Source organism: Dermacentor albipictus, chromosome 5, assembly GCF_038994185.2.
Source record: "Dermacentor albipictus isolate Rhodes 1998 colony chromosome 5, USDA_Dalb.pri_finalv2, whole genome shotgun sequence".
Taxonomy (NCBI): Eukaryota; Metazoa; Arthropoda; class Arachnida; order Ixodida; family Ixodidae; genus Dermacentor; species Dermacentor albipictus.
The window spans coordinates 116,675,351-116,701,110 of NC_091825.1; the positions used below are offsets into that span (position 1 = coordinate 116,675,351).

General features: G+C 45.8%; 1 protein-coding gene across 5 annotated transcripts in view; it reads right to left on the reverse strand.

Moving 5' to 3' along the window:
• The window catches only part of LOC135916121 (membrane-associated guanylate kinase, WW and PDZ domain-containing protein 1-like), a 63,114-nt gene that overhangs the window by 34,225 nt on the left and 3,129 nt on the right, over positions 1-25,760 (reverse strand). For 3 of the 5 annotated variants that reach the window (XM_065449364.1, XM_065449365.1, XM_065449367.1), the window contains exons 3-15: positions 20,050-20,169; positions 18,616-18,898; positions 17,158-17,231; positions 16,887-16,944; positions 16,728-16,792; positions 15,575-16,282; positions 11,708-11,917; positions 7,409-7,641; positions 6,505-6,792; positions 5,793-6,011; positions 3,826-3,904; positions 2,386-2,652; positions 320-542 (exon numbers count right to left, since the gene is read on the reverse strand). In XM_065449364.1, the coding sequence (XP_065305436.1) occupies positions 320-542; positions 2,386-2,652; positions 3,826-3,904; positions 5,793-6,011; positions 6,505-6,792; positions 7,409-7,641; positions 11,708-11,917; positions 15,575-16,282; positions 16,728-16,792; positions 16,887-16,944; positions 17,158-17,231; positions 18,616-18,898; positions 20,050-20,169 (2,827 nt within the window). The remainder of the gene's footprint in view (positions 1-319; positions 543-2,385; positions 2,653-3,825; positions 3,905-5,792; positions 6,012-6,504; positions 6,793-7,408; positions 7,642-11,707; positions 11,918-15,574; positions 16,283-16,727; positions 16,793-16,886; positions 16,945-17,157; positions 17,232-18,615; positions 18,899-20,049; positions 20,170-25,760) is intronic. The other 2 variants (XM_065449366.1, XM_065449368.1) reach the window with 2 other exon arrangements.

Below are 25,760 nucleotides of genomic sequence, written 5' to 3' on the forward strand. Positions count from 1 at the left end.
ACTATTATAAAGCCTACCCATAATAAAGACAAGTTTGGTAGTACCTCTTTTTGTCATGGAATTGCGGAAAGTGATGAAAGTAATGGAATGAGGCATCCACTTAAGAATGTTTGGTGCGTGCAGGCGAGTCGTTCGCGTAGCATTCGACAGATGGCAAGCGCGATCATTGTTAGCTAGACTTGGAACACCACATATCGCTGCGGCAAGTTCGGGTGCGATCATTACACGGGAAATAAAAAAAATCGAATTTTGACGACAAAATTCAGGGGTGCGATCATTACGCGAGTGCGATCATTATGCGAGTAAATACGGTACTCACGCAGGACTGTTTGCCTTGGCACCATAGACAGACGTGGTGCCATAGTCAGCTTGTGCAGAAGAGTACCACCGGGGCGACTGCTGCTGCTGCTGCTGTTGCTGGGACAGTGCCTGCGGCTGCTGCTGGCTCGGATTTCCAGGCCGGATCGTTGTGTCCCGGAAGTTCTGACCGGCCCACTCCGGCTGGCGGGATGCTGGTTCAAAGTACCAGGCCCCATACTGGCCTAAAACGCAAGCAAGTAAAGCGAAATTTGTATGCCAACTACTTCAGAAAATGATCTGCACCTGTAAAATGACTGAGACGCAGAGTTGGACAGATAATGTAATGCACAGGACAGGACAGACAGCCAGTGGCCTATTATTGTGTCGAAGGAACATAGATGCAATCTTGGAATGAGGAGGTTTACATGGTCTGATTAGGTTAGGCAATGGGCAGCACACTTGTAGACACATGTAGAGGCACAGAACCAGACAAACACAAGCGCTCAGCTGCAACTAAAGATTTATTGAGAATACAGCTTCCGTGTTTGCACGCTTGCATAAAAGTGCCATGCTACAACAGCAATGGCCAACTGGCCCACCAATATCTCCTCAGTGAGATTAGAAAAATTTGCAGGCAATGAATGGGCCCAGCTGACAAAAAACAGGGGCAACAGGCTATCTTTCACAGAGGCCTCAATCCTGCAGCAGACTTAACGTGTTCACTGCAGTAGCACTTTTTATGAGGGTCCAATTTCACATGCTTAAAAGGACACTAAAGGCAAATACTAACTCGATGTGGACCGTTAAAATGGCATGCCAGAAACCTTGCAGCGCCAATTTCGTGCCAAGAAAAGACCGTTTACAAGAAAATGACGATGATGATGATGCTAATGAATGCTGCCACAAGCAGGATCCCCACCATTTCTGACAGCACCATAACTGGTGTTTAATATGCACCAAAATCTCAATGAGACAGTAATTTCAGAATTTGCTGTAACTGCGTGTCGAGCACAGTACTCCCCCCCCCCCCCCCCCTTCAGGAGACAAACCAATACCCCCACTAAATTACAGTGAACACCTCAGTTCTTGCTTACCAACCAATAAATCGCAACAATGCTGAACAGCAAAGCAGCAGAGCAGAAAGCTTTTCCGAAGTATGGCCAAAGGAAATTAAAGGAGTCCTTAAACACTCTTCTAACTAATCATACAATGAGATCGCTTTAAATTACTTCGCTTAATGAATCTCCTGCAGCAAACATTTTTCCACTCCTTCGAACACAAGCGAAGTTAGACATAGTTATGGGACCAATGAGCTGGTTTCTTTCTCCTTTCATTTCCACTAGCACGCTGGAAGCTACACAGGGGAAAAGGCAAGGTAAAGGGAGACGGTAAGGGAGCAATGTCTCGCTGGCCCTGCCCAAAGGTTGAACACCTTGGAGGCGGCCACGTACAGCAGACGCAGCAATGCGCAATTGTTGTGCGTTCATCGGCAGCGCAGAGATCAAATGGTTTTTCTGCCTTTTTGAGATCGCAGGCATACATATTTTTCATTTGTTTAACTCAAATGAGCAATACCATATATACTTGTGCATAAGCTGCACTTCTTTTTTTTTTTTTTGTATAGCGCTCGGGCGTGGGTCAACGCCAGTCGCATGTCATGGATCCAGGGTCTAGCCTTGAGTGGGAACAGAAAATTTTTATGGAGACTCCTGCAAAGGAATCATGATGATGACAAACATAATGATGTTACTTGTGACGGATGCCATGTGTCCTTAGCAGCTATAGCTGCAGAACTTCTTTTTTTCTTCCTTAAATTGCATGGCTTGCTACATCACAGAAACGCATGAAGAAGCTGTGTAAGTAGCCTGTGGAACTTATCGTTCGCAATTAACCGTTTGCAGTTTGCTGGTTGGTCTGTCCGTATCCCTGCACCTCTCAGCACTTTCTCTCTTGTGGCCCTTGTCTCTAGCCACAGCAGATGGCACGCATCCGTGGGGCCAGATCACCTTGGGTGCTTCCAAGCGTGTTTGTAGGAAGTACATTATTGCCAGAGTAACGCCCAATTCGACCCTACCCAGGTCTTACCTGTCCTGGGTGGTTTGGCCGGACTAGAGCTGCCTGACGATGCACCGGCCACCGGTGTGTCGTCCATACTTGGAGCAGACGTCTGCTGTTCCAGCCTGGCGCTAGTGTTGCCCGAGGTGTCAGTGGACGGCGACGTCCAATGCCGGGTGTCCACCAATGGGGTCTTGGGACGGCTCACCACCACGGTTTCCTTCTCGCGTGTGCTGTACAGCTCGGCAGTTGGCGTTTTGCTCCGGTATGGGCCTTGGAATGCTGGTACATAACCGTCTGGGAAGAGTACACGAGGACAAGACTTAACCTAAGCAACAAGATGCCAAAACAAGGATACCATCAATTTGTTCATCAGCAAAGGAGAGGCAATGCTTGAATGTTACACGTGGAAGCCATATGAATCAGGCAGCAGTATCAGGTTGTTTTTCTTGTTCTGTTTAGTTTAGATACCTGTACAGTATGATCTCGGCATAACAAACATAGACAAAACAATAATTCAACTACAGTTAAACCTCAACATAACAAACTTTAATACAACGAAATCCTCAACGTAATGTAGGATTGAACTTTTTCTAGCTTCTTGTTCATAGAACACAGTATATCTTGAACCTCAATATAATGAAGTGTATTTCTGCATGTTTCCAATACAACAAAATCTCACTGCCACTGCAAAGGAATACCAAGACAACAATGGAAGCCTTCAACACAGATGGTCAAATGGTTGAATTGCATGCGACTCCTTGCGAACACATCTCTCAAAATACGCAGCGTGCTGTGTCGTCACTTCGAAAACTGCATGTGGGTTGTGCTTGGCTGTCGGCGTGGCTGAGTGCGTACGCAGCTCGCGCATCCTGTTTTGGAGGTGCCACAAGTGCAAAGACTTGGTAAGCCGAGATGGTGCACCATTATGCACTGTCTTCCCGCACGTTTGCTGCTGCAGGTTGTGTCATCTTGAGTTCCCGAGGCACATTGAAGCAAGGGCCAGACGATGCATTTGCCCCCCACCCCTGCTGCCAGCACGTTTCATGATAGCGTCGTTCCACTGCGGGCGACACTATCAGCCGCAGGGGCACCAAGACCTGTACAAATAATAAATCGGCCACCAAGCCTACAAAACGAGTGCTAAACTGCAAATGAAGCTAAGACGCAAAGCCACCAGCTCAAAACTTGAGCATGTCACACACAACCTTCTGCCTTCAACTGCATTAAAACATTGCCAAACAGAGCGAGGTTTTTTCACGTAATGAAGAACAACGCTGAGTATGTGATGGTGGTGCAGATGTGGCTGAGAATTTGGTGTTTGCTTCCAGCCTCAGCCGACACACTGTTTTGACCAAGGCACTTTAGCGATTACTAACCACAGCTCTAGCTGCACACAAACAGCATTACAATTGCATCAAGGCTAGGTATCGTGTTTTCACACCATGGAAAGGAGTTCTTGGTTCTCACCTGAGTGGTAACTTTTGAGGGCGAAATGTGAGAAGGTCGAGTTGGATCCTTTCGAGAGGAAGTCCTCCGAGGGACGAACCTAAGGTAAGAAGAAAAATTAATACATCTCGCTCTAAGTCACATCAGATAAAGCCAACAGACAATGAAGCCAAGGAAAGCATCTGAGAAATTACCTGTAGTTCAATATGAAATGTAGAAAATAATGAAGAAAAGGGAAATGAAAGAGGATGAAAAGGTAACTTGTCCCTGGTGGGAGCCGAACCCACAACCTCTGCATTATTTCTGTTGCACTAGCAATTGCGTTACAGTGACAGCTACCAATTTGTCCACTAACTTGGGTATTTATGTTTACTAGACCTAGCCCTAGGAGTGTTAGCCAGTGCCACTCAGAGCCACTCCCCTAAGATTGAGCGTAACATGGCGCCATCGAGCAAAAAAAAAAAAAAACCTAGGGCTACACCTAGTAAACATAAATATACAAGTTAGCGGACGGATTGAGAGCTGTCGCCGTAGCTCAATTGGTAGTGCAACACACACACAATGCAGAGGTTGTAGGTTTGGCTCCCATGGGCAACAAGTTATCTTTTCGTCTACTTTCATTTCCCTTTTTAACGCGACACCGTTAAGGAGCTCGTGCCGCAGAAAAGCCGGTGTCGTCGGCGTCGGTGGCGTTGGCCGTGAGCGATAAATCCCAGCAGGCACTTCATGAATAAAAAAACAACTTGCAAGATGGACTGGTGGGAATCGAACCAGGGTCTCCGGAGTGTGAGACGGAGACGCTACCACTAAGCCACGAGTTCGATGCTTCAAAGCGGTACAAAAGCGCCTCTAGTGAATGCGGTGTTGCCTTAGAAACGAGCTGTTTCTAAGGCTCAGGCATGCGTCGCTTGCTCAAGCGCACATTTCGTTGCCGCGCCGAACGCTGCGTTGCTCGACGCTCACCGCGTCCGATGCAGGGCGCGTAGTCGCTGCGCCGTAGCCCATTGTCTTACACCCCTTGGTGGGTCGACAGGAACGCTGTCGCGTTCCACTCTTGAAGGCGAAGCTTAAGCGTCCTCCAATTTTTTTGCATTATTTTCTACATTTCAATTTGAACTACAGCTAACTTCTCCTACGCTTTCCTTGGCTTCATTGTCTGTTGGCTTTATGCGGTCATGATTAACAAAATCGAGCCCTTTAATCCCCCTTCTTTTCTCATTAGGCCACATCAAGAAATATAAAATGTATTGGAAGAAACTGCACAGTTAAAGGGACACTAAAGTGAAAAATGATTTCTTCTGCATCAGTAAATTGCCTTTCTACAACACCAAAAACACCACTCTTACAACGATAAGACGTCTGGCAAGCCAGAAAAAGCGCAAGAACGAAATACGGGTGGCGACGCCTACTCAAGTTACCGCACCTGGTGGCTGTGATGTCGTGCATTTTTGATGGCATTTTCTAGGGCCTACTAAATATATATAGCGGTACAGATTGACTACATTGTGTTATAAAGGAACCAAATATTAAACATGGCAAGTTTCGGGAACCTTTACTCAGCCAACACGGCCCAAATGCAAAAACATACTTTAGAATCCCTGACGTCACGCTGACGTACCGGAGCTGAGGTTTCGGCACGAAATCCAAATACTGCTACTTGGACCTTCATTTTCTCATCTAATAATCAAAATATTTTTTTTAAAATGACTGCCTGCAGGCTTCTCAAACAATCCTTCATTAGTCTAAACTGATTTATTGTTTCGCTTTAGTATCTCTTTAAGCCGAGAAGCACTGCTTCTGTACAGCCTGGTCTGTGCACTGCCTAGTCAACCAAACTCACACCTTCTTCGTAAGCGTAAAACACATTCAGGACATACCAGCTACTTCACTTTACTGCTGAATGGCACAGAGTACGGGTGGCACAGCACAAAACTATGTTTTTCAACTGCTTACGAAACCTAGGAAAGCCTGACAAAACACCCACGCACCTTGGCAGCACGAGCCTTGACTTTAGCCGGCGAGGAAGGCGCTGGCCGCAAGCCGCCTCGGTGCAGAGTGATGCGTGCCGCCTGCCCGACGGGGCAGTCCTTGAGCGCCTGCACCACCTCCGTGTGGGGGCGGCCTCGCACATCCCGACCCTCAATCTCCACCAGCAGGTCCCCTTCCTGCAAGCCCCGGCAGCGCGGCTCGTCCAGAATCTTCTTCACCTGCACGAGGTCGGACACGCGGGCTCAAGACACGGAGCAAGGTATGTAATTGAAGCAGCATGCACGCTTGGGCTAGTTAGCATGTTGTAGCTACAACAGTACAAGACTAAAGTAAAAAAAATTAATTCCGAGGTATGACGTGCCAAAACCACGATCCCATCATCATGCATGCCGTTCATTAACTTTGACCACCTGGTCAAAGTTAATAAGTACGAAATAATAAGAAATTTAACTATAGGATCATGTTAGCATTTCGCCAGTCGAAATGTGGCCACCATGGCCGGGATTGAACCTGCGACCTTGAACTGCACAACCATTCAGCCACTAAGCTACCACGGTGGGGCGCACGCACGCACACACACACACACACACACACACGCGCGCACACACGCACACACACACACAATCATAAGGTTTTCACTCACGAGACTGAAGCCCCCGGAACTAGTCTTACAAGGATCATTTGCACAAAAACTAGCTTGTAGTCACACACCTTCTGGCCATAGGCACTGTCTGCAATTGTGAAGCCAAAGCCCGAAGTTCCCTTGACGATCTCCACAGTCAGTGTCTGCGGCTTGGCGCCCACTGTGCCGGGGGAAGCGGGCCCAGAGAAATCGAGGATGTCCGGGGCCCCTCCACCGCTGACACTGAGCAGGTCGGCACTGTTGTGCCTTTGTGGTCGTGGCCTGTCCGGACCACTCAGGTCTGGCATAGACTTTGCAGGCCGCGTCCGCGTCTCCGTGCTGTCCAGGTCCTCCAAGCTCTTGCTTGAGTAGATGTCCTGGCGAGCCGGTAAAAGAAACCAGGTGAGTGCGAGGCAAGCTCCCTCAATGACATGAGCATCAGTGTGATAGTTTCAGAGACAGAAAAATAATTACGGCGTTGCGACTTGGCACTCTTGCACAGTGTGCCCAGCCTTCTGTTAATAAACAATGTAAGAGGACATTAGATGCTCAAACAAACATTTGAGAGCTTTTAATATTTACATGTAAGTCTACAAGTTCATAAAGACAAATTGTCATGCCATGCGATGAAGACACAAACATTTAAAAAAGTCATATGCCATCCCTATGATAACAAATCGACATGTTTCACAAAGCACACAAGATAAATGCACCTACTGCGTTGCAGCTATGTTCCGCACTGCTGCTGTTTCCTTTTTTTCCAGCCCCAAAGTAGGAAGTCTAGAAGTCCTACAGACGAGCAAAGCTAATGCTAATCATGAAAGTCTGCTAGTCCTGCCTGTTTCACAAGAATCCTGCATTTCTCTGAGAGCTAATGTTGTCCTTTAGTTTGTGCTGTGTTGCACTCATAAAAATTTCCAGGCAATTTTGATTCATCCTCGCGGCTAACACACACAGGCAAGGAATGCACACAAGTACACACAACAAACGTACCTGGTAGTCATCAGGGCGGGGTCGGTGGTGTGCCATGGGGTCGTCGGGAGACATGACCGCCATGGTGGTGACAATCTCGGTGTTCGGGTCGTCGGGGTCGAAAGGCAGGGCATAGCCTCTGCACACCTGCAGGTGCACCATCTCGCCCGGTGGTATGGACTGGAACAGGCTCACCACACCTTGGTGGGTGTAGCCCAGGACGCAGATGCTGTTGACGTACACCAGCACGTCACCTGCATCGAGGGTGAACGAAGGAGGGAGTGATGCTGATGATAACGACAATACAAATGTTGCCCCCTGCACAGCAGGCAATCACACCGGTGGCCCCCCACTCCAGTGTTGCCATAGGTCATAAAAAAATTACTAGTAGTACACTTTTGCATGAAAAACCAGTAGAAATCAGTAGCGTTTTCTTTTCTTTTCTTATGCTGGCAAAAGAGGTAATTTAAACAGAGATTTTGCTGGCATGGATCAATGCTTATTCTTAGTTTTACAATGTTCCATTGACAATGCAGGAGAGCAATATATGGTGCAGAGTTAATCTCAAACAACATGTAGCTATTTAAAAATATGCCTTGTTTCAAACTTCAAACCAGTTCTGGAAGGTCTTAAAATGACATTTGGTACATGGAGCCTGATATGTTCAGTCGGTTTTGGGCTACAGTAGAACGCCATTTATACGTATTGAAAAAAAAAAAAACGAGAAAATAAAGTACCAACCGGGAAAACATACAATCCGAAGTCACAAAAAGATTGCCAGACTCAATTCTAGTTGACAACTACGTAATGCGAACCGTTGAACGAATCATTGCAGCACAAGATGCCGATGCGCGTCCAGCTAGTGGGGCCGAACAGCAAGACATGCGCATTGTCATTTTCGCGGCTTCGGTAAGCTTACATTTGCACTCCTCAATTTCAGCCTGGGCTAGCAGTGCCCACTCGGTGCGAAAGGTTGCCACACAAAACACCGCCGACGCGATGCACGTTGAGCTGGTGGAGCCCAAGCGACCCCAAATGAACGTTGTCGTTTCCCTATTGCATAGTGTTTCAAGACAAGACAGTGATGAGAAACCAAAAGAAAATTCGAGCTGGTGGCCGACACCGAAACACAATGCCGCCTGAGTAAAACATGACACACACTTCAAGCTGCTTGCAGCAGGAAACGGCGGTGTGTTTGGGTTATCACCTATTAAATGCGCACAGTATGCTTCCAACCGCATTACACCCCACGCACTGCAAGACAGATAAGTGAAGGTGCTTATCGCAATAGGGTTGGCGCCTATAGCTGTGAATCTGGCGTGCGACCGCATGGGAGGAGGTTTTCTGTTACCAGAATAGGAAACAGAGTATGTGCTGCCAATTTCACATGAGGCAGGTGGGTGATCATGTTGTGGCGAAGCTGCTGCTGCGGGTGGCTGCTGTTTTCGATTGTGCACCCCTATCGCCACTTGTTTACATGAGACCTAGCAGTCGGAAAACATATCGTATTATCACCGTTTATCAATGTACTGAACGTTGGTGCCAAAAGATTGTGTTTTCCTGGAACATACACATGAACCAGTAAAAAAGATGCATAACTGTATTGGATCATATTTTGTGTTCTCAATCAAGAACACTGGTGTTGGAAAATCATATGTAACAGAATCATATGAACGAGGTTCTACTGTATACGCCTAAGCCTAAAAAAGATAAAAAAGGGCACATACAGCTTGCCTCTCATGCAAAATACAAGTTGATCATGTTTTAGCATATATCTATTTAAAAAGTAGTATATTACATAGAAAGTATTAGAAAATTTAAGGAATTTTTCTAAATGTAGTATAATTCACTACAGCCTTTCTTCCATACCAAAATTCAGTATATTTCAACGCTTTCTCAATGAATCACTAAAAAATTGAAAAAGCAGTAGACCTACTGAGTAATCAGTAACTGTGGCAACACTGCCTCACTCTTTAACACCGAAGGTTTTTCATAACTTGTTTTCGTAAAACCCAAGGACCTTACAAGCCGTCAATTAAGTGCTTGCTCCAACCATCCCACAACTGATGAATTTGATATACAGTCGAACCCGGCTATATCGAACTCGCAAAAAAACGCCTATCAGTTCGATACAGAGCATAATTCGATATAAGCCTGCTAAATAATTGGATGTCATAAATGCACATACCATTTATAAAATCACTTTATTGATGAAACTAGCTTCGTTTCGCACGAAACAGTCCTGCATTTTCTTCTGCTTGGGCAATTTCGCTGCATGCGAGGCACGCACTTCCCCACATTGTCTAAGGAGTCGGAGCAGCTGAGGCCGCAACATTCCGCTTTCGCACAGAAGCACCGGACTAGTGCGAGCGCACTTCGGAGGATGTGGGCCAAAGATGGTCGTTGCTTTCCTCGTTGTGCCCATTTTCAGTTGTGCTCGGCACGATGTCGGCAATGTAGTCTTCGTTTCCGGGCTCTACCGTGGTCGCGACACCATCATTTGCGCTCACTAACTCACGCACCGTTGATTCGTCAACAGCTTCCGGAAATTCTGACAGCTGGCTCCAAACCTCGGCAACAACGACAACGGCTTCGTCGCATTAATCAGAATTTACAGTCATCACCGAGCACGCGGAAGTCGGTACGGCTGAAGCTATTTTGGATGAACCACTCGTACACGGCCGCGCATACGCGTCGGGCGCCACGGGCACTACGGGCACCGGGTCGCGAGTTAGGCCGCTTTAGCCCTAATTTCCCCCTTCAAGATCGTGCCGAGAGTGCACCTCGGAATCTTGTACGTTGCAGAGACATCCGACTTGTCACCGCATTCGACCCGGTTTATGATTTCGAGCTTCACGACGAAAGGCTAATTCTGACGCTTCATCACGGCAACACTGCGGGAGAAGGCGCACACAATGAATCAGATAAGCAGCGAGACAACTCGCACTTTCGCCAACTTGCATGACGAGGGCACAAGAGCCTCTGATTGGCTGTCTGGGCAAGCGCTGCAGGCGGGCGGGCCAGGATCATTTTTTGTAGGGAGGTGTCGGCGGCTCCGAGGTAGCGCGGTCGCATAGGGGGAGCGGTTGGATGGAGCCGCGCCGCCGGGTTTTCCCTTCACCGCGAGGGAAAGCCAACTTCCGGGGGCACTTTCCGCCGCTTGACGTTCGATATATCGGGAGTCGCTATTAGTTTTGTTCGATGTATGCATAATTTTTGCTATATATACTCATTGTAACTATACCGTGTCCATAAATTGTTTGATATAAGGAATAATTCGATGTAAACGGGTTCGATATAGTCGGGTTCGACTGTACTAATGGCAAAGCTTATTCAATATTTTTTTTTCTTTGCCCCAACTCATCACTACCAGTAATGCCACAGTCGGCTAGTACCACAACAGAACAATAAAACAAACACTTGCCTCATTGCATCCTAAACCAAGGAACTACTTTCTAAGTTTCTAACTACTTTCTAAGTTTCTAAGTGTAGCAACGAAAGCTGGTAAATGGTAGGGGGGAAAAAAGAACTCACTGCCCTTCCGCTCTGTGAAGAAGGATGACCAGTGAAGCTGTGTATGTGGGCCCCCTTAATGGCAAACTGCACTTCAGCCGCGAGTCGGCCTGGTATTGCACTACCTTTGAGATGGGCCGACGTACGGGGAGTGCTTCAAGCCTGCTTTCCCTCCGTCACGGACCGGCCCAGTATTGTACTATCTTCAGGATGGGCCCCAGTATGGGGAGTGCATAATGCCTGCTTCACCTTTGCCACGGGTCAGCCCTGCGTTGCACTATCTTCGGGATTTTTTTCTACATGCGGGCACGACAGTGGGGAAAGTATCCCTCAACAGCTTCGCTGTAGGATGAAGGACAAGCAAAGCTGACAGCTTCAATTAGTTTTGTTTACGAGGAGATCATGTGTATCATTACAATTGCTCAAACTTGTGAATGGGAGGCAAGTGGAGGATAAACTGGCAAGAAGCCATGGATACACAACACAGACCAGTTATCACAGCCTCTCTGCAGCCACATCATAGCGCAGAGGGCAGGAAGATGGTCGCTGAATCGACAGCCATACTTAGACATTGATGCTACCTCATTGCTTGATACAACACTGCCTGTGGTAAACGCAGTATGCCGCAGTATGTCCTGTCTGTATTTCTTCTTGTGTGCCGTCACTTTTGGCGCTTCAGCTATTGAAAGCTATGCACCAACTAGCCCCACAATGTGTTTTACTGCCGGTTCTATCATTCTAGTTAGAATCAATATATGTGTTTATAGTCCTCTAAACAGTAGCAGGAGTGCTGGTACGAGTTCTCACCAGTGCGCAGCTTCCCATCGGCCCAAGCAGGACCGTTGGGAACAATGCTCTTGATCTGAAGAAACTCCTCGGAGTCGTTTTCGTCGGCACCCACGATGGTGAAGCCAAAGCCTCGGGCACTCTTCACGAGTGACGTATGGATGATGTCACCCTGAAGCTCTGCTGGATTCCGCGTAAACAGGTAAGGCAGGCGACCGTGTGAGCCATGGTCTGTAGGCGGACAAGAGCAGTAGTGTCACGCCATGCATTCATAAGACAGTGAAGCAGTCAACATACAGAACACATCGCTGTTAATGACGTGTGTTGTTTTCAAAAGCTGTGAGCATTGTTTGCTCCATATTTAACTCTGCTGCCTATGAACAATTCCCCACCTAGGGAACAAGATGATGGCTGAAAATAGAGAGAACCTCTCTAAGACTATAATAACTGTGAACAACAGTTTGTGAGTGCACTGCTCTTAGGAGCACTTGAGCTCTGTATTCATGCAACCAAACACTTCTTGCATAACAATTTTATTGCAATAGCAATTACATGGACACTCCTGACGAGTTTCACCCATCGCCGTTGCCGCGATACGCAGTATAAAGTGCAAATGTGATAAGATCCCGACTGCGCGCCATATTCTGTGGGCACAAGTGAATGTGTGCAAGGATGAGCTGAGAAGAATAATGGCTTGAGCTCGTGCGCACACAGGAGGAAGGCGGGGAGGAAGCACACTACCTTCCATTGCACGTAGAGCAGCAGGTAAATGGGGAAGCGGAGTTATATACTCCGGCCATAGCTACATATGGCGCAGCTGAGGATAGCCTTGCAGGCTTACTTTGAAAGTAATCTAATTTGGTACAAGGTCTAGGCCTGCCAAGGACTGATGGCTTCATGCGCAGTGTTCTCGCCGCTTAGTTCACGCTAAAGCAAGGAACAGTGCGAAGGCCAATTTGCTTGCTGCTGCTGCCCTTCTTCCTCACACCAGCATTCTGACAGCGAGTGTCCACAATCATTCAGTGAGATGTGCTCATGTTTGCCTGTGCTCATGCGACACCACGCTAGTTAGTGGCATCGTACTAACTAGTAAGCTAATGTTTGCTAGTTTACATAGCTGATAAAACTACTAACATCACTTTGTATAGCTGTCTGAAAATTTGCTATTGCAATTTATGCTTCACCTTTCAGGTAGAACTGCGCCATTTATCACAAATATCCCTTTGTCCCTTGAGGACTTCAGATAAAATGTTTCAATATTAAACATTTTTTTAAAAAAGATTCGAAATCCTTAAGCTGTCACTTCACTTCATTCTCACTTACAAACAGCAACCAAGATCACAACCATGCTCACTCGAGTATTTTCTTGAAACACAACACTGCACAAAGAAACAAAAATTATGCAATCCACACACACTCCAACGCATTCCCGTAACCGTATGAGCATGAAACATCTCGCAGCATGCTTTAATAAAACGTTGACATCAATCATGCACCTGCTTTCAGTGCAACTGTCCAAGTATGCCACACATCCCCTTCAGTCACGAATAATGACGCACTGTCAGTAAATGTGTCAAAGATACATAATTTTATTCTAAAGTGCTAAAGACATCACTGAAAAGAAAGTCAAGGCGGTAGGATGATGCTATGTGAATATCCTAGTGAGTCCTCATAATTACAGAGCATTTAAATCTGAATTTAGAGGAAAGTTAGTCCTCTAAGTGACTCTAAGTTAAGTGACTTTGCAAACTCAAAAACCCAAGTTCCTTAGTACACTTTCCGCATTCTTGTGAACACCTGGCCAACAGTGTCTCCTAACTTTTGGTCTCCTACTTCTGAAGATCCCTGTTATATCACTAGTTCAATACACATGAGTTAAAGATTTACTGATGGCATTACAGTAGCTTTATGTTAATTCAACTTTGGTCAATTTTATTTTTTATTTAATTCGATTCCAACCAAAAGTCTCAGCCAGTACACATGCATTTCAATGGCCCAAACTTTCATTATTTCGATCCCAAAATTGGCCTTCACCACATAATTTGAACTTTACCAGTCAGCACGCATGCACCTAACGCCCTATGTGACCCTAATATCGATTGTTCGAGTGGCAGCATGTTTCAGAGGAGCTTAGAAAATAGTGAGTGCATTGAACATAAGTCATATCTCGCCAAAAATGCGCATTTTTGGCCTGCCCTAGGAAGAGTTTCAAGCAATAATGCTAGCTCACCGTGTCTGATTGCAATACTTACCATTCTGACGCCGTGGGTCTTTTCTTTTCCCCCCGAGAAAATTGAGTAAAAATTTGCTCTAGAAACCAAAGCCGTGTGAACGGCATTCAGATGCTTTACCACATAACACGGTTCAGTAGCGGCGAAGCTGACTTCGAGAAAAACCATTCAGCGAAGCTGGTGTGAGGAAACCGATCGCTATTGTACAACACATACTAGACCCTTACCAATTTTTCTTGCTAAAAACTACAGGTACATTAGATTTCTACTTTGTTCAGAATCTTCAATGTCAGTTTTACATTTTCTTGCACTTTGGACACATAAAAAGTGGCCACAAGTTTGATTCAGGGGCATGTTAGAATCCAGCAAATACTGTGAAATGAATCGGCGGTGTTTTTATTTACATTTTTTCTTTCATCTTGTTAAATTCAGCCAGCCAGATAATTTTATCAATTTTGCCAGTCCCGTCAGGGTCAGACTAACGGAGTGGACTGTATCAGAAATGAAAAGCACTCATTTCGCCATTGCTGACGGAACATAGCAAACCTCTTATCAAAAATGTTAGTGCTTTGAACATAGTAGTTGTGTATATCAGCAAGACTCAAACTGAAGTGGAGCCACATTGAACATGCAGGAGGTTCCATCTATGCTATCATCTATAAACGCAGGCAGCGCAACTGAAGGGATGTAGGCAATTCATGCACATTTTGTCTCCGGTAGCAAGTGTGCGTCATGCTGCATGCAGCAGAAAGCTGTGCGACAAGTGCTCCTCTCAACGGGTCATCACCACGAAGGATCAAGAGATAGCAGGAGAAAAATCCTCGACACCAGTACATGTGGGCAACAGGGTGGGAGCCACAAAAATATTAAAAGGCCGTGAAAACCATCTCAGACATTTTTGAACGCATCTTGAATGAACACATGAATCGCATGCAGAATGTCGTGACAATCACCTTCCATGAACATGACAGCATGACACGGGGCAGCGAAGCAGGAAATGTCGCAAATGCTCAAAGCGTCAGAATGATGAAGACTATTTCTGACATCATCCAATTTGAATTGCGGTGGCAAGAAATCACCACGCAGCCTGTGTGACACTTACATGCTACCATATCGTAATAAAGCCCTCTACCCATCTGCTTTAGCTCGCAACGTTACCTACGTCAGTGACGATCCTGCCTTGTCTTTTCTCTGCTTTTTTTTTTTGGCCCTGTTGCTCTAAACATCTTTTGCTTATTTCAAACACTGAATAACCAACTTTCCCATCATCTTTGAACACCAGCACTTCTGGAAGGTAGACGTTCCCCAAGGTGCTGGCCGGATGAACATCTTGGAATTCCATTACAATGTACTGAGTCACCTTTTGTCACCTTGCTTCACCCTGTAGTGAACTGCAACCACAGCATGCCGACACCATCTGGTGCTGATGGTGCCTGTACTGTGCTAGGTCATTGCTGCACCCAAAGCCCTTCTATGTGAAACGATGACACCAGCCTATGCTCCCCCTTTCATACATCCTCTCAGCAATTTTTCCTCTGTGTGACACATCACCCGGCAGCCCACATGCACCAGTCAATAAGTGGAGGCCCTTCCTCCAGCCCATCCTTGCGGCAGTGTCAAGATATAAAGCCAGTCAGCCAGCAGTGGCGCGGCCCACCTGAGGCCGGGAGGGCCGCCACCGCGCAAGGAGACGGACTGTCCTGTGCGGTGGTGGGGGTGGCGGGGGGTGGCCGGTGGTGCGTGCGCAGTGCAGCGGCAGCGGCCGCGGCCGAGGTGGGGGTGGTCGTGATGGTGCCGGCAGGCCGGTGGTTGGCGGAGGGTTGCGGCTGCTGGGGGCTGCCTCCCAGCTGCATCAGCAACCCTCCTCCTCCCTGGCGGTGGTCGGCCGAGGGACCGGCTGGTGGCGGCAGCACCCTCTCGGAGCCAGGCGGCGGCGCAGCTGTCGTCGGGGGCGTGGCCCCTTCTTCAGAGGACGAGGGCGAGGAGGTGTTAGTCTGGGACTGGTCTCGCAGGCAGGGCAGGCAGGGGAACAGCGGGGAGTGCCGCGAGGGGGGCGTGCGTGGTCGACGGCACTCACGGTTATTGTTCACAGCGGAGGAAGACGTGGAGGCGCCACCGCTTGTCGGGGAGTGCTGCCGCTGGTGGTGGTGATGGTGGTGGGAGGGGCTGGCCGACGACGCACCCGGGATGGGGCTGGCCTCTCGGGGCTGAGATGCACTGCTGTTGCCCAGCAACTGCTGTTGGGATGACTGGGAGCCTTGCGGGCTGGCCGCCGCCAGCTGGCCGCTGCCCGGAGAGATGCAGCCGCCACCCCCGCCGACGCTGCCGTTACCTTGCACTGCACTCGCACCGGAGCCTGGTGAACCTGTAGATGTGGGAGAAGTGAGGAAACGGCTTGTATTGTGTATCGTCACATGAGTGCCACGCATGATAAACATTTGATAAACAAGGCAGAAGAACGTAACCTAGCATAGCATCCAGCATTTGTGACTACCTAGGTTGAGTTAGCAAGATGAGAAAACAACTCTACGGTAAAAGTGCAAAAGCATACTCGCAGTACTCATATGTGCATATGGATGCAAGGTGTAGTCACACACAATCTCACACAGTCACTATTTAATGCTAATGTATAAGAGAATCAAACAAACAATTAACAAAACAAAAGTAAGAAATTCGTAAATACACCACAAACATGCAATAAAACGTAGTGCCATTACACTGCACACATGGCCGCATTTGAACAATAAAACACGGAGATATAAAAAGATGCATAAAAAGAAGCTCTAACATAGGTTTCCTTCAATACTCACCAGGTGAGGTTTGCAGCTTCAGATGAGGGAGTGGGCTTTCGTACTGCGTTCTCCTGTTGACGTGGCTGCAAGAAATGGCAGTACATAAGGGACACTTCAACTTGGCACAATAACAAAATATGTGCTATAGTTTAGTTTACAAACAGTAACTCAACTCACTCTATGTAATATGTCCCGTAGTGTGGATCATCAATCCTTTCCCAACCATATGGTAACTCTGTGTGCAGAAAACAAAACAAAACGAGACATGTTAACCAGAGCCACTGACACGAGCAAGTGGAGTGCAGTGATGCAAGCCTTACGCACCTCAAGGCACTCACCTTTAATGAGAGGAATAGCGACACCATGCAAGTTAGAAGGAAGGTTATTTGCATAAGCACCAAGCCACTAGTACACCGGCAAGCAGGCTCCAGCTTCAAGAGTGACTCACCGTACTCCCCGTCATACGACACTCGAGACTTGCTTAACCTCGGGTCGTGCCACTGCGATGTGTTCGTGTTGTGGCTGAAACAAGACGAGACACACAGCGACTGATACAAAATCTGCACAAGGAGATCAAGATGCAAACGAACAAAAAATAATATAATGCAGCATGAAAAGGAACCCAACACAACTTTCAGCGAAGTTTAAACTAACATGGTTTCTGTTGTTACGACGACTGTTTTTTCGTGCATGCGAAGGCGATTTAATAATACAATAAAGCAGATCACAGGCATGAACCCAGCCTAACCAAACCAAGATGCTAGTTTTGCCTTATGCCCCTTCTCTCACGGACTATCAGGCGGAAGGCTGAATCCTAACCACGTGACTAAGCAAGTGAATCACCCTCTGGATCCCTAGAAGATCTAGAGAGGTGTCCTGCCCCTGCATCCTCTTAAGACATGCCAGCACTTCACCTGACACACATGATTTGGTCTTGGCACTATGTAGCACTGAAAATTCGTGTAATGATAAAATTGATCGTGCAGTGAAGTGCACCTTAAAATATGGTAAAAGCAAAACCGACTACTGCCAAATTGTCGCCCTCCTTTCTCCCCCACAACCATTTTGTTCTCCATTTGTTTTGATGAGCCACACCGCTCCGGTGCTACCCCGGATCTGCCCCTGCTTGCAATGCGAAAATGATCGGCCCAAATGGCCAACAACTACAGGCAGGGCAGAAGCTATAGAGCTAGCAGAATATCACTGTGCTTGTGAAGCTATCAGGCAAAGGTGGAAAATGAGGTTTAGTAATAATTATAACTGATAGAGTGCTAACATACTAGAGTCATAGCTGGCCACCCGGGGTGGTTTAATCTGCACGAAGATCTCAATATCTGCATCCTACCCCCAACAAAATGGGACAAGGGCTCCCTTTCCAAATGTGTATGCAGTGATATTTTAGACCACCTAAAGAGCCTCGTTTCATCTAGTGTAGATATATAGCAGCCTTGATGCAATAATGTAATTATAGAATACAGGGTGATGCACAACACAAATGCTTGCAAAAAACAGTCATTATTTATAATAAAAGTTAAAATATGATGCTATTACCACTAGCTGAAAATGACACAGAACACAGAGTGTTAAGAAATATCATGGCACCTGGGCACGGCCTCCAAGATAAGGCGGCACCCACGGCATGCTAAAGATCTCGGAGGTCGTGTTTTGGATACTTCGTCACACCTGCTAACCACGAGGTACTTGTATCATCTGCTAAGGTGCATTTAAAGGCTTTCGGTAAAAAAAAATTGACCATTACCAGCCCTGAAGCTTTCTAGTCCTCCTAGTAAATACAACTAATTTATTACCAATTCAGCCAAAGTTAAATTTCATTACAGTTGGCCTTTTTAAACTGAGCCACTTAAAGCCAGTGCGCAAGAGCTGCTCGAGGGCAAAGTCCACGCACTTGATGAAGTAGGGCTCCCCGTCCTCGGTGTAGGCCTTTTCCCAGCAGGCGGGAAGCGGCTCCAGGTCAAAGGCCCCGGGGCTGGCATCTCGGGGAGGACCGGCCCCGTTGGCCTGCAGCCCCTGCAGCTGGGTCGGGCTGGGCGACGGGGCCGGCTCCTGGGACTTGGCCGTCATGGCCTCCACGTTGGAGCGGTTCCTGCGCCGCTTGCCTTCCGAGGACGGGTGCGCCCCGGGCAGCAGCAGGCCTTCCTCCTGCGGCTTGGGCGTACCGTAGTGGTTGCCTGCACGGACCATGAGTGCACCCTCGCTGGTCATGACACTGAGGTCAACGTCGAAAATTACGTGTAAGGCTTGACATTCCTAGGAAACACACTGGGTCCCGTATTCACGTGAAAGTTTGCACAGTGGAAATGTCCTTAGAAGAGAAGCCAGCCAATTCTGACGCTGGACATATATTGCTGTCCGAATGCTGTCCGACAGCAAAGAACACTTGCAAATTAAAGTTGCTGAGAATTCAACCCTTATAGTATATATATTTTCTATTGAATTACAGGGCTTAACATCACACAGCAACAGTGGAGATATGATAGAGAACACAGTGCGGGTGGAGTTTCAGGGTGAATATTGACCTTGACCGCCTGGGTATCTTTAAGATACACCTAAATCTGGTTACGTAAGCATTCCTGCGGTTTGCCCAACTTGGAATGTGGCTGCTAGAGCCTGAAATGAAACTTGTGATTTTGTACTCAGCATCTGAAAGTTCTTCCACCTGGACAGAACTTTACGTCTCAAGGCAAAAGGCAATGCCTGGGCTATGAAAGACACTGCACTTGAAGGCTTCAAACACAATTTAGCCACTTGCATGTCATTAACATGCTCTAAAATTTCTACACGTAGGCATTTATGCATTCCATGTGCATTGGAATGCAGCCGCTTCAGCTGGTGATCAAACCCACAAACTTGCGCTCAGTACCTCAAGGCCAAAAGCATTGAGGTAAGCGCTTGGACAGAATCAATGCCATAATTTTACTGACTGAAGAACATGCGATTACAGCAAATGCCTAAATGAACAAATGACCACTGATGTTATAAAGCTTTAAAGGGAAATATTGATGAAGATAACACCATAATGTTGCCATTTTTACACCATAAGAACGATCTTGCTCACTGCATAAGACAGTGTATCGTTCCCTGCATCAATGGAACAAGCATGCAGTACAATAACTGCAAGAAAAAAAAGAAATGATCTCAACGCTCCAATCAATGCGTTTCCGTCATGGCCATTTTATCAATAAAGAACTGAGACATTCAACATTCAGACAGCAGACTGTGGACGTAAATTATGAATGTAAAACCGCCACTGCACATTCTCTGACATTAGACAAAAATACAAAAAAGAAATAAGATGCCCAGGACAAAATTGTGCACTTGCCTTCATATATTCCACTCTCCAGAAGACTCCCGCTTCTTTCAAGGGCAACAAACTCCTCTAGTGTCAGAAAAGTGTAGTCCACACCATTCACTTCCCCCTCCCGGGGACTCCGTGTTGTGCCTGAAAAACAATCCAAGAAGGTAAACTGATTAGCCTCTCCGTGACACTGTCACTGCTGACGATGGCCGAATCGTAAAATGCGTGCGCTATCTCTCAGTTATGTAGCTTTTCCATACTCATCAGCTCAACCCACTTGCCTTCCACTGCTGCTGGTTAACGCGTGGGCAGTGCATTAAATAATGTACCAAAACTGCTGTCTGGCTAGGCAGCAGACGACAAGCAGTCACAATAAGAAAATTCATATTGCCACTTATGCTTAAAGGGACTGTCTACTGCTTGAACATGACTTTGGATCGTGGTGGGAAAGGGAAGATGGTGTCACACTGACAGAGCTGACAGCATACTTTTGTTCCATAAACAAGGAATTACTATTTCTTCAATTTGGCTCTGAAAGCAGTGCAACATGACATGTGGTGTTGCTTGACAGTGAAACAGTATAAACCAAACTGCGTGCCGTGGTGTGACCTAATACTCGTGCTGAGAGTTATTTTTTATTTTGCTAAGATACACAGATGCACTGCTTAAGATTGTATTTTATGTGCTTCCACTAACTTTGCTTTGTGCCATAGAGTAATTTCTTCTTTATTTCCAGTTAGTGCACATTAAAAAGCGGCGCTGCCTTTGAGCAGACGAACAGAGCGAAACAGTGGTACACCCGTGAGCAAAAGTACACGGAACACAGGGTCTCCGAAAAAACAAAATTTCTTTGCAATTAGCATGCATAAACTGAAATCGACGAGTAGACTGGAAAGTTCACAATGCCAAGTTTGGACTGCAGTCCTCAATTTCAAGTTGCATTCACAGGCTGAGGAAAAAAAGCCCAGCTTTATCGCGCAATCCCTGGTCCGTAAGAGTAGATTGCTGTTGGGAAAATAGCTTCTAGTACTAGGCCCGCATTTGCATAAAAGCGCACAAGCGTATACTTTTGCTCACGGGTGCACATCGGTGTGCCCACTCAAGTGTGCCCTCCTGACATGACGACACGCATTAGCGTGAGTCGCATTATGGGTGTGGCGCAATGATCGCTGTAGTATTGAGGACGTTGAAAATGCATTCCGTTTGTAAGGCACGCCGGCGTAGTCACAACACCAGTGTAGGCGTTCCGTACGACAATGTGGCTGCTAGACCATCACACAGAAGGCTTGGATTTCGGCAGCAGTGCAAACACAAAGACGCAGATACACAGAATTCACTTGTAGGAAACATGCGAGATTACAGGTTAGAAATAAAAAGAAAACAAAGACTTATTTAACCGTACAACTTATTTAACCAATTTCAGCATATAACAAAAGGAACCATTCCTGTGAAGACCCTATATGCACTTCCAGTTCTCACTTTTACCGGCATGGCATTGCCATCGTGTTCAGTAATCAGTGTTGCGGGCTTTCATACACAGTATAATAAGAAGAGACTACACAGATTAAAAAATTCTGTTTTAAAAATTTGTTCTCGCTTTCCACAGAAGCCACTGCATGTTTAGCCACTTCGAATGGTAGCCTTTCTATTGCGCTACAAAATAGGAGGTCCTTGAAAAACAGCCGACAGTCCTTTTGATAAAACATTCACAGTGTCTGTAACCCAGTATAAAAAAATAAAATTAATAGCTTGTGACATTGTGACACCATTGACCAAAGTAGCTGTGAAAGCAAGGAACACTTAGCCAGAAAATCTGGGGGAACACAGGTACTGTGAAACACAGCAGCCTCCATGTGCACATTACAATTTAGAAGTGGGCCATTACAGAGGTTCATACCCAAATGTAGAGCGCATCTCACAATCCCAAAATGCATGTTCTGAATGGGGAAAGATTACCTTGCTTGCAGGTGCTGTGTTACATAGACTTTTACAACAAACAGAACCTAGCATGACACGATTCAAGGTTGCTGTCGTTAGAAATCAAGGCTTAAAAGACTGTATTTGAAGAATGCTTCTCCGTCATTGCCATAAAATCAAGGAATATGGGCATTCCCATCACTGGGTGGTATTTCATAATTTCAGGCATGTTCACATGTACATCTGATAATGGTGTTTTCCAAGTATGCTGCTCCTCTGCACTTGTCTTCAGTTTATTGCCAATTTCCTAACGCATTGAGTAATTTTGTAGTAAAAGCAGTTTTATAGCCAAAGGTGAGCTGCAGATATGCCAAGTGCTTCCCTCCACACCCTTCATGTCCTCCCTTCATTCTCCTGTGCACTTTCATTGGTGTCAGCAGCTACTGACCTGACAGGTTTGTACTTATCATGCACAGTGATTGGCTTTGGCCAAAGTCATAAGTCAACAGGTGCCACATAGCAACCTGCAACGAGATGCTGATGACTACAGTTTATGAAGATGCAATGCGCAGAACAAGCCACATTCTGCTACTGTGAGGCCAACAAATCTAAGTGTTGCGCTTCCATACACTTTGCCAGTTCGTGGGTGACACATTGTCTCGCCCACGCTTATGCTTGCATAAATTTCCGCAGGCATACTCGCAGTTTGCTACTTTGCATTTGTTATGTCCAGCCGTTCCTCGGGGCATGAACACCCACAATTACTAAGATGCATTCTGCAGCACTATACCAATCATGGTTCTTACAACTTTGTGACTCAAATGTCATGCGCTAAATCCATATCGGTACACACATGGATGCTACGAGTCGCCAGAATAGAACTGTTTATGATACATATTAAATGGCAGGTGCAGGTAGGAAGGCAGATTCAGAACTGCAGGAAGCCAACAGCATGACAGTGGCAGCAAGCCTAATCATGTTATGACCCAATTTTAGTTTTGTTTTTCTCTTTGTAGCTGTAGTTCTTTTCCTCATGGCAACCCTGAGTAAAATCGCATCTACTTGGGTCAATGTGTTGTTTAATTTTAGTTTCTTAACTGAACTGACGTTCGTAAGCCATCTGCTGCAAATGAAAAGGCATACTTGGCAACCTGCAAACATTAAAAATGGTAAATATCCCCCAGACACAACAGAACAAGGAGGGGTTAATGCACATATTTCTTTCTCTACTCTGATAAAGAGGTGTGCAACATGATTGTCCAACTAACGAATCCCAAGTCATCAAAAACTAAACGAAGATGCTGCTGGTGCTCTATCAAACGCACCGAGGTGCGCACAAAATTTGTGTGAACAATTTATGAACTCTCAATGTGTGTAAGGTGCTTTGCACCTTTTCAATCAATGATGTGAGCCTATAAGCTTTATATAACTTACTTTCGCCCTACTCTGGCGTGGTCATTGAGACATATGCTGTCCTATCCTCCTTAGTGACCCCTCGTATGTATGTATTGGGACACACCATGATCCACCTTTTGTGCGAAAGGAGCTTGCCGGAAAAGGATAAAAGTTGGTCTCAACTTTTTGGGGGGGCTCAATAAACAATTTTTACAAAAGAAAAAAAATTTGCCATGTGACTTGGTGCTTCATAAATAAAGAGTTCAAAGTATCTTTTTTTTTCTTTTTCATACATTGAGTGCTGAGGCTCAGTGAAGTTTCTGAGACTTGCCAAGTTCAGCCTTCAAGTCTTTTTAGAACACAATGTAGCCCACCTATGCAGATAAAACGTTAACTAGGCCCGAGCAAACACCGTCAAAACCCTCAGCATCATGGCTGGCTGGAGCAGGAATTTTAAGGCAGCGTTGCCAACGGTCCTGCGTTTTTGTGTCTTTCCTGGCTCACCAAGCATCTTCTCATGGCACGAGTAGCTTCTTTCAGTATTGTAGAAGAGTTATTTGCTAATACAGCTTAAATAATTTTTCCCTTCAGTAACCATTTAAACTAGCCATTCCACACTGCTACCAAGGCATACTTTTTTTTCATGCAAGTGGTGCAATCTCACATATGTTTCCAGGCTTCAAAAACAAATCCAGAAGGGTCATAAAACCTCACACCACTATTTTTCCAACGAAACACAATGTTGTCAGGCGTGCATTGTGTTACTTTTTGGTGGTGATTGCTTTTTCACCTGATTATCACTAATTTAAATTTATCACTCAGCACAAGGAGTGCAAACTGTATCTAAGATTTATTTAAGCTTGTTACCGATCCTACAGTTAAAGAGTCCTCTTCAATCAGTATGCATGCAATGCAAATAGTGTTGCATATTCTCAAACGTATACAAGCACCAGAAATTTCTCTGGAATGCATGGTGATAAGTATATAAATATATAGTGGACCAACTCGATGCTATTGTTGGGATTCTACCTTAGCTTTTCTTTCTGGCCACAAGTTTGCCCAATAAAGAGTTAATTACTCACTCGCAATTTTGGTATTGTTTGTTTCTTAAATGTCACCACAATGTGATACTTGGTGAAAGGTGCTGAGTGCCATTCCAAACACACAGGCATTATGATGACTGTTGGCACCCGCTTACTTCACAAAGTAATTTTGCTAGCTCAGGTCCATTTAAAGAAATCCAGGTTTTTCTTTTTTGGCTAAAGTTGACAACCACACGGCTCAAAGACAGAACACTGCTCTCGGTGACAATGTGTATTAATAAAATAAAAGCCAGAACTGAAACAGGCAAGAGACATTTTCTTAGTATTGGGACACTAGCAGAGGCACCTTATAACAGAAAGGTGTGGATAAAAATAACCTTACAACATCAATACAGTTGAACACCAGTACACTGTAGTTATTGAAGACAAAGTATTGTTATATACAACATTTGTCAGAAAAGCAATAAAATAGTCACTGCCTACTGCTTCCAATGTTGTGCGATGTGCAGCCACATCCGTTTCGAGAGTGCTCTGTCTCGTGTCAAAGAGGGCCAAGCTCTCTTTTAGGATGAGTTCTGTTTGCTGTTCGCAGATCGTGCAGGCGCACATATTTGTGCGCACAGAAAGATTCAACAGCAAAGAAGAGTGCACTTAAGCCATATTTTTGAAAATATTCTGCCCTTTTGCAGGCAACTGAACTATTTTGAGCCACATGCAAAAAAAAAGAAAAAAGAAATCATGTCATTGCAATCAACAGCATGTTGACGACCGGATATTATATTTACTTCACTAAGGTCTGAATGCAAGCTAGTTGGTGAGGCAACATCTTTGAAGGGAACAGCACAAAAATGGGAAAAATCGAGTGTGTGAGTTTGTTTGCCATTGCTTGCCCCCTTTTGCATTGTTTGCTCTGAAAATGTTATATTTACTTCATTGTTAACTGGAAAATGTATCATATTAATGCTTATTACATCAAGACTTGAGAACTCGTTAACACTCTGCAGCAGAAGCAGAGGTACTGACTCACAGTGAAAGTGAAGCAATCCCTTTACTTCTGTGGCTCCAAGCTTTCCTCAAGCATGTTACAGAAAATGGTTGCCTGTTTGTACAGAAACACTCAACAAATTCCACAACAAATGTGTGCCACTTCTGCCAATAAATTGGCTCCAGCCTGCAAACCACTTCTGAAGCCTGTTTCACATGGTGCGATGTTACACCGCTTGTTTTTGCAGCTGCGATTTCCGCAAATGCAAACTTCGCTTTGTCGTTTCCCATGCACCAATTGTGGCAGCTGCAATGTTTACATCTGCAAGCAACCTAGTGGTTCAGTTTCAGTTTCACAAAAGCAAAGTGAAACAAGTTAGAAAACTGATCCTGTGA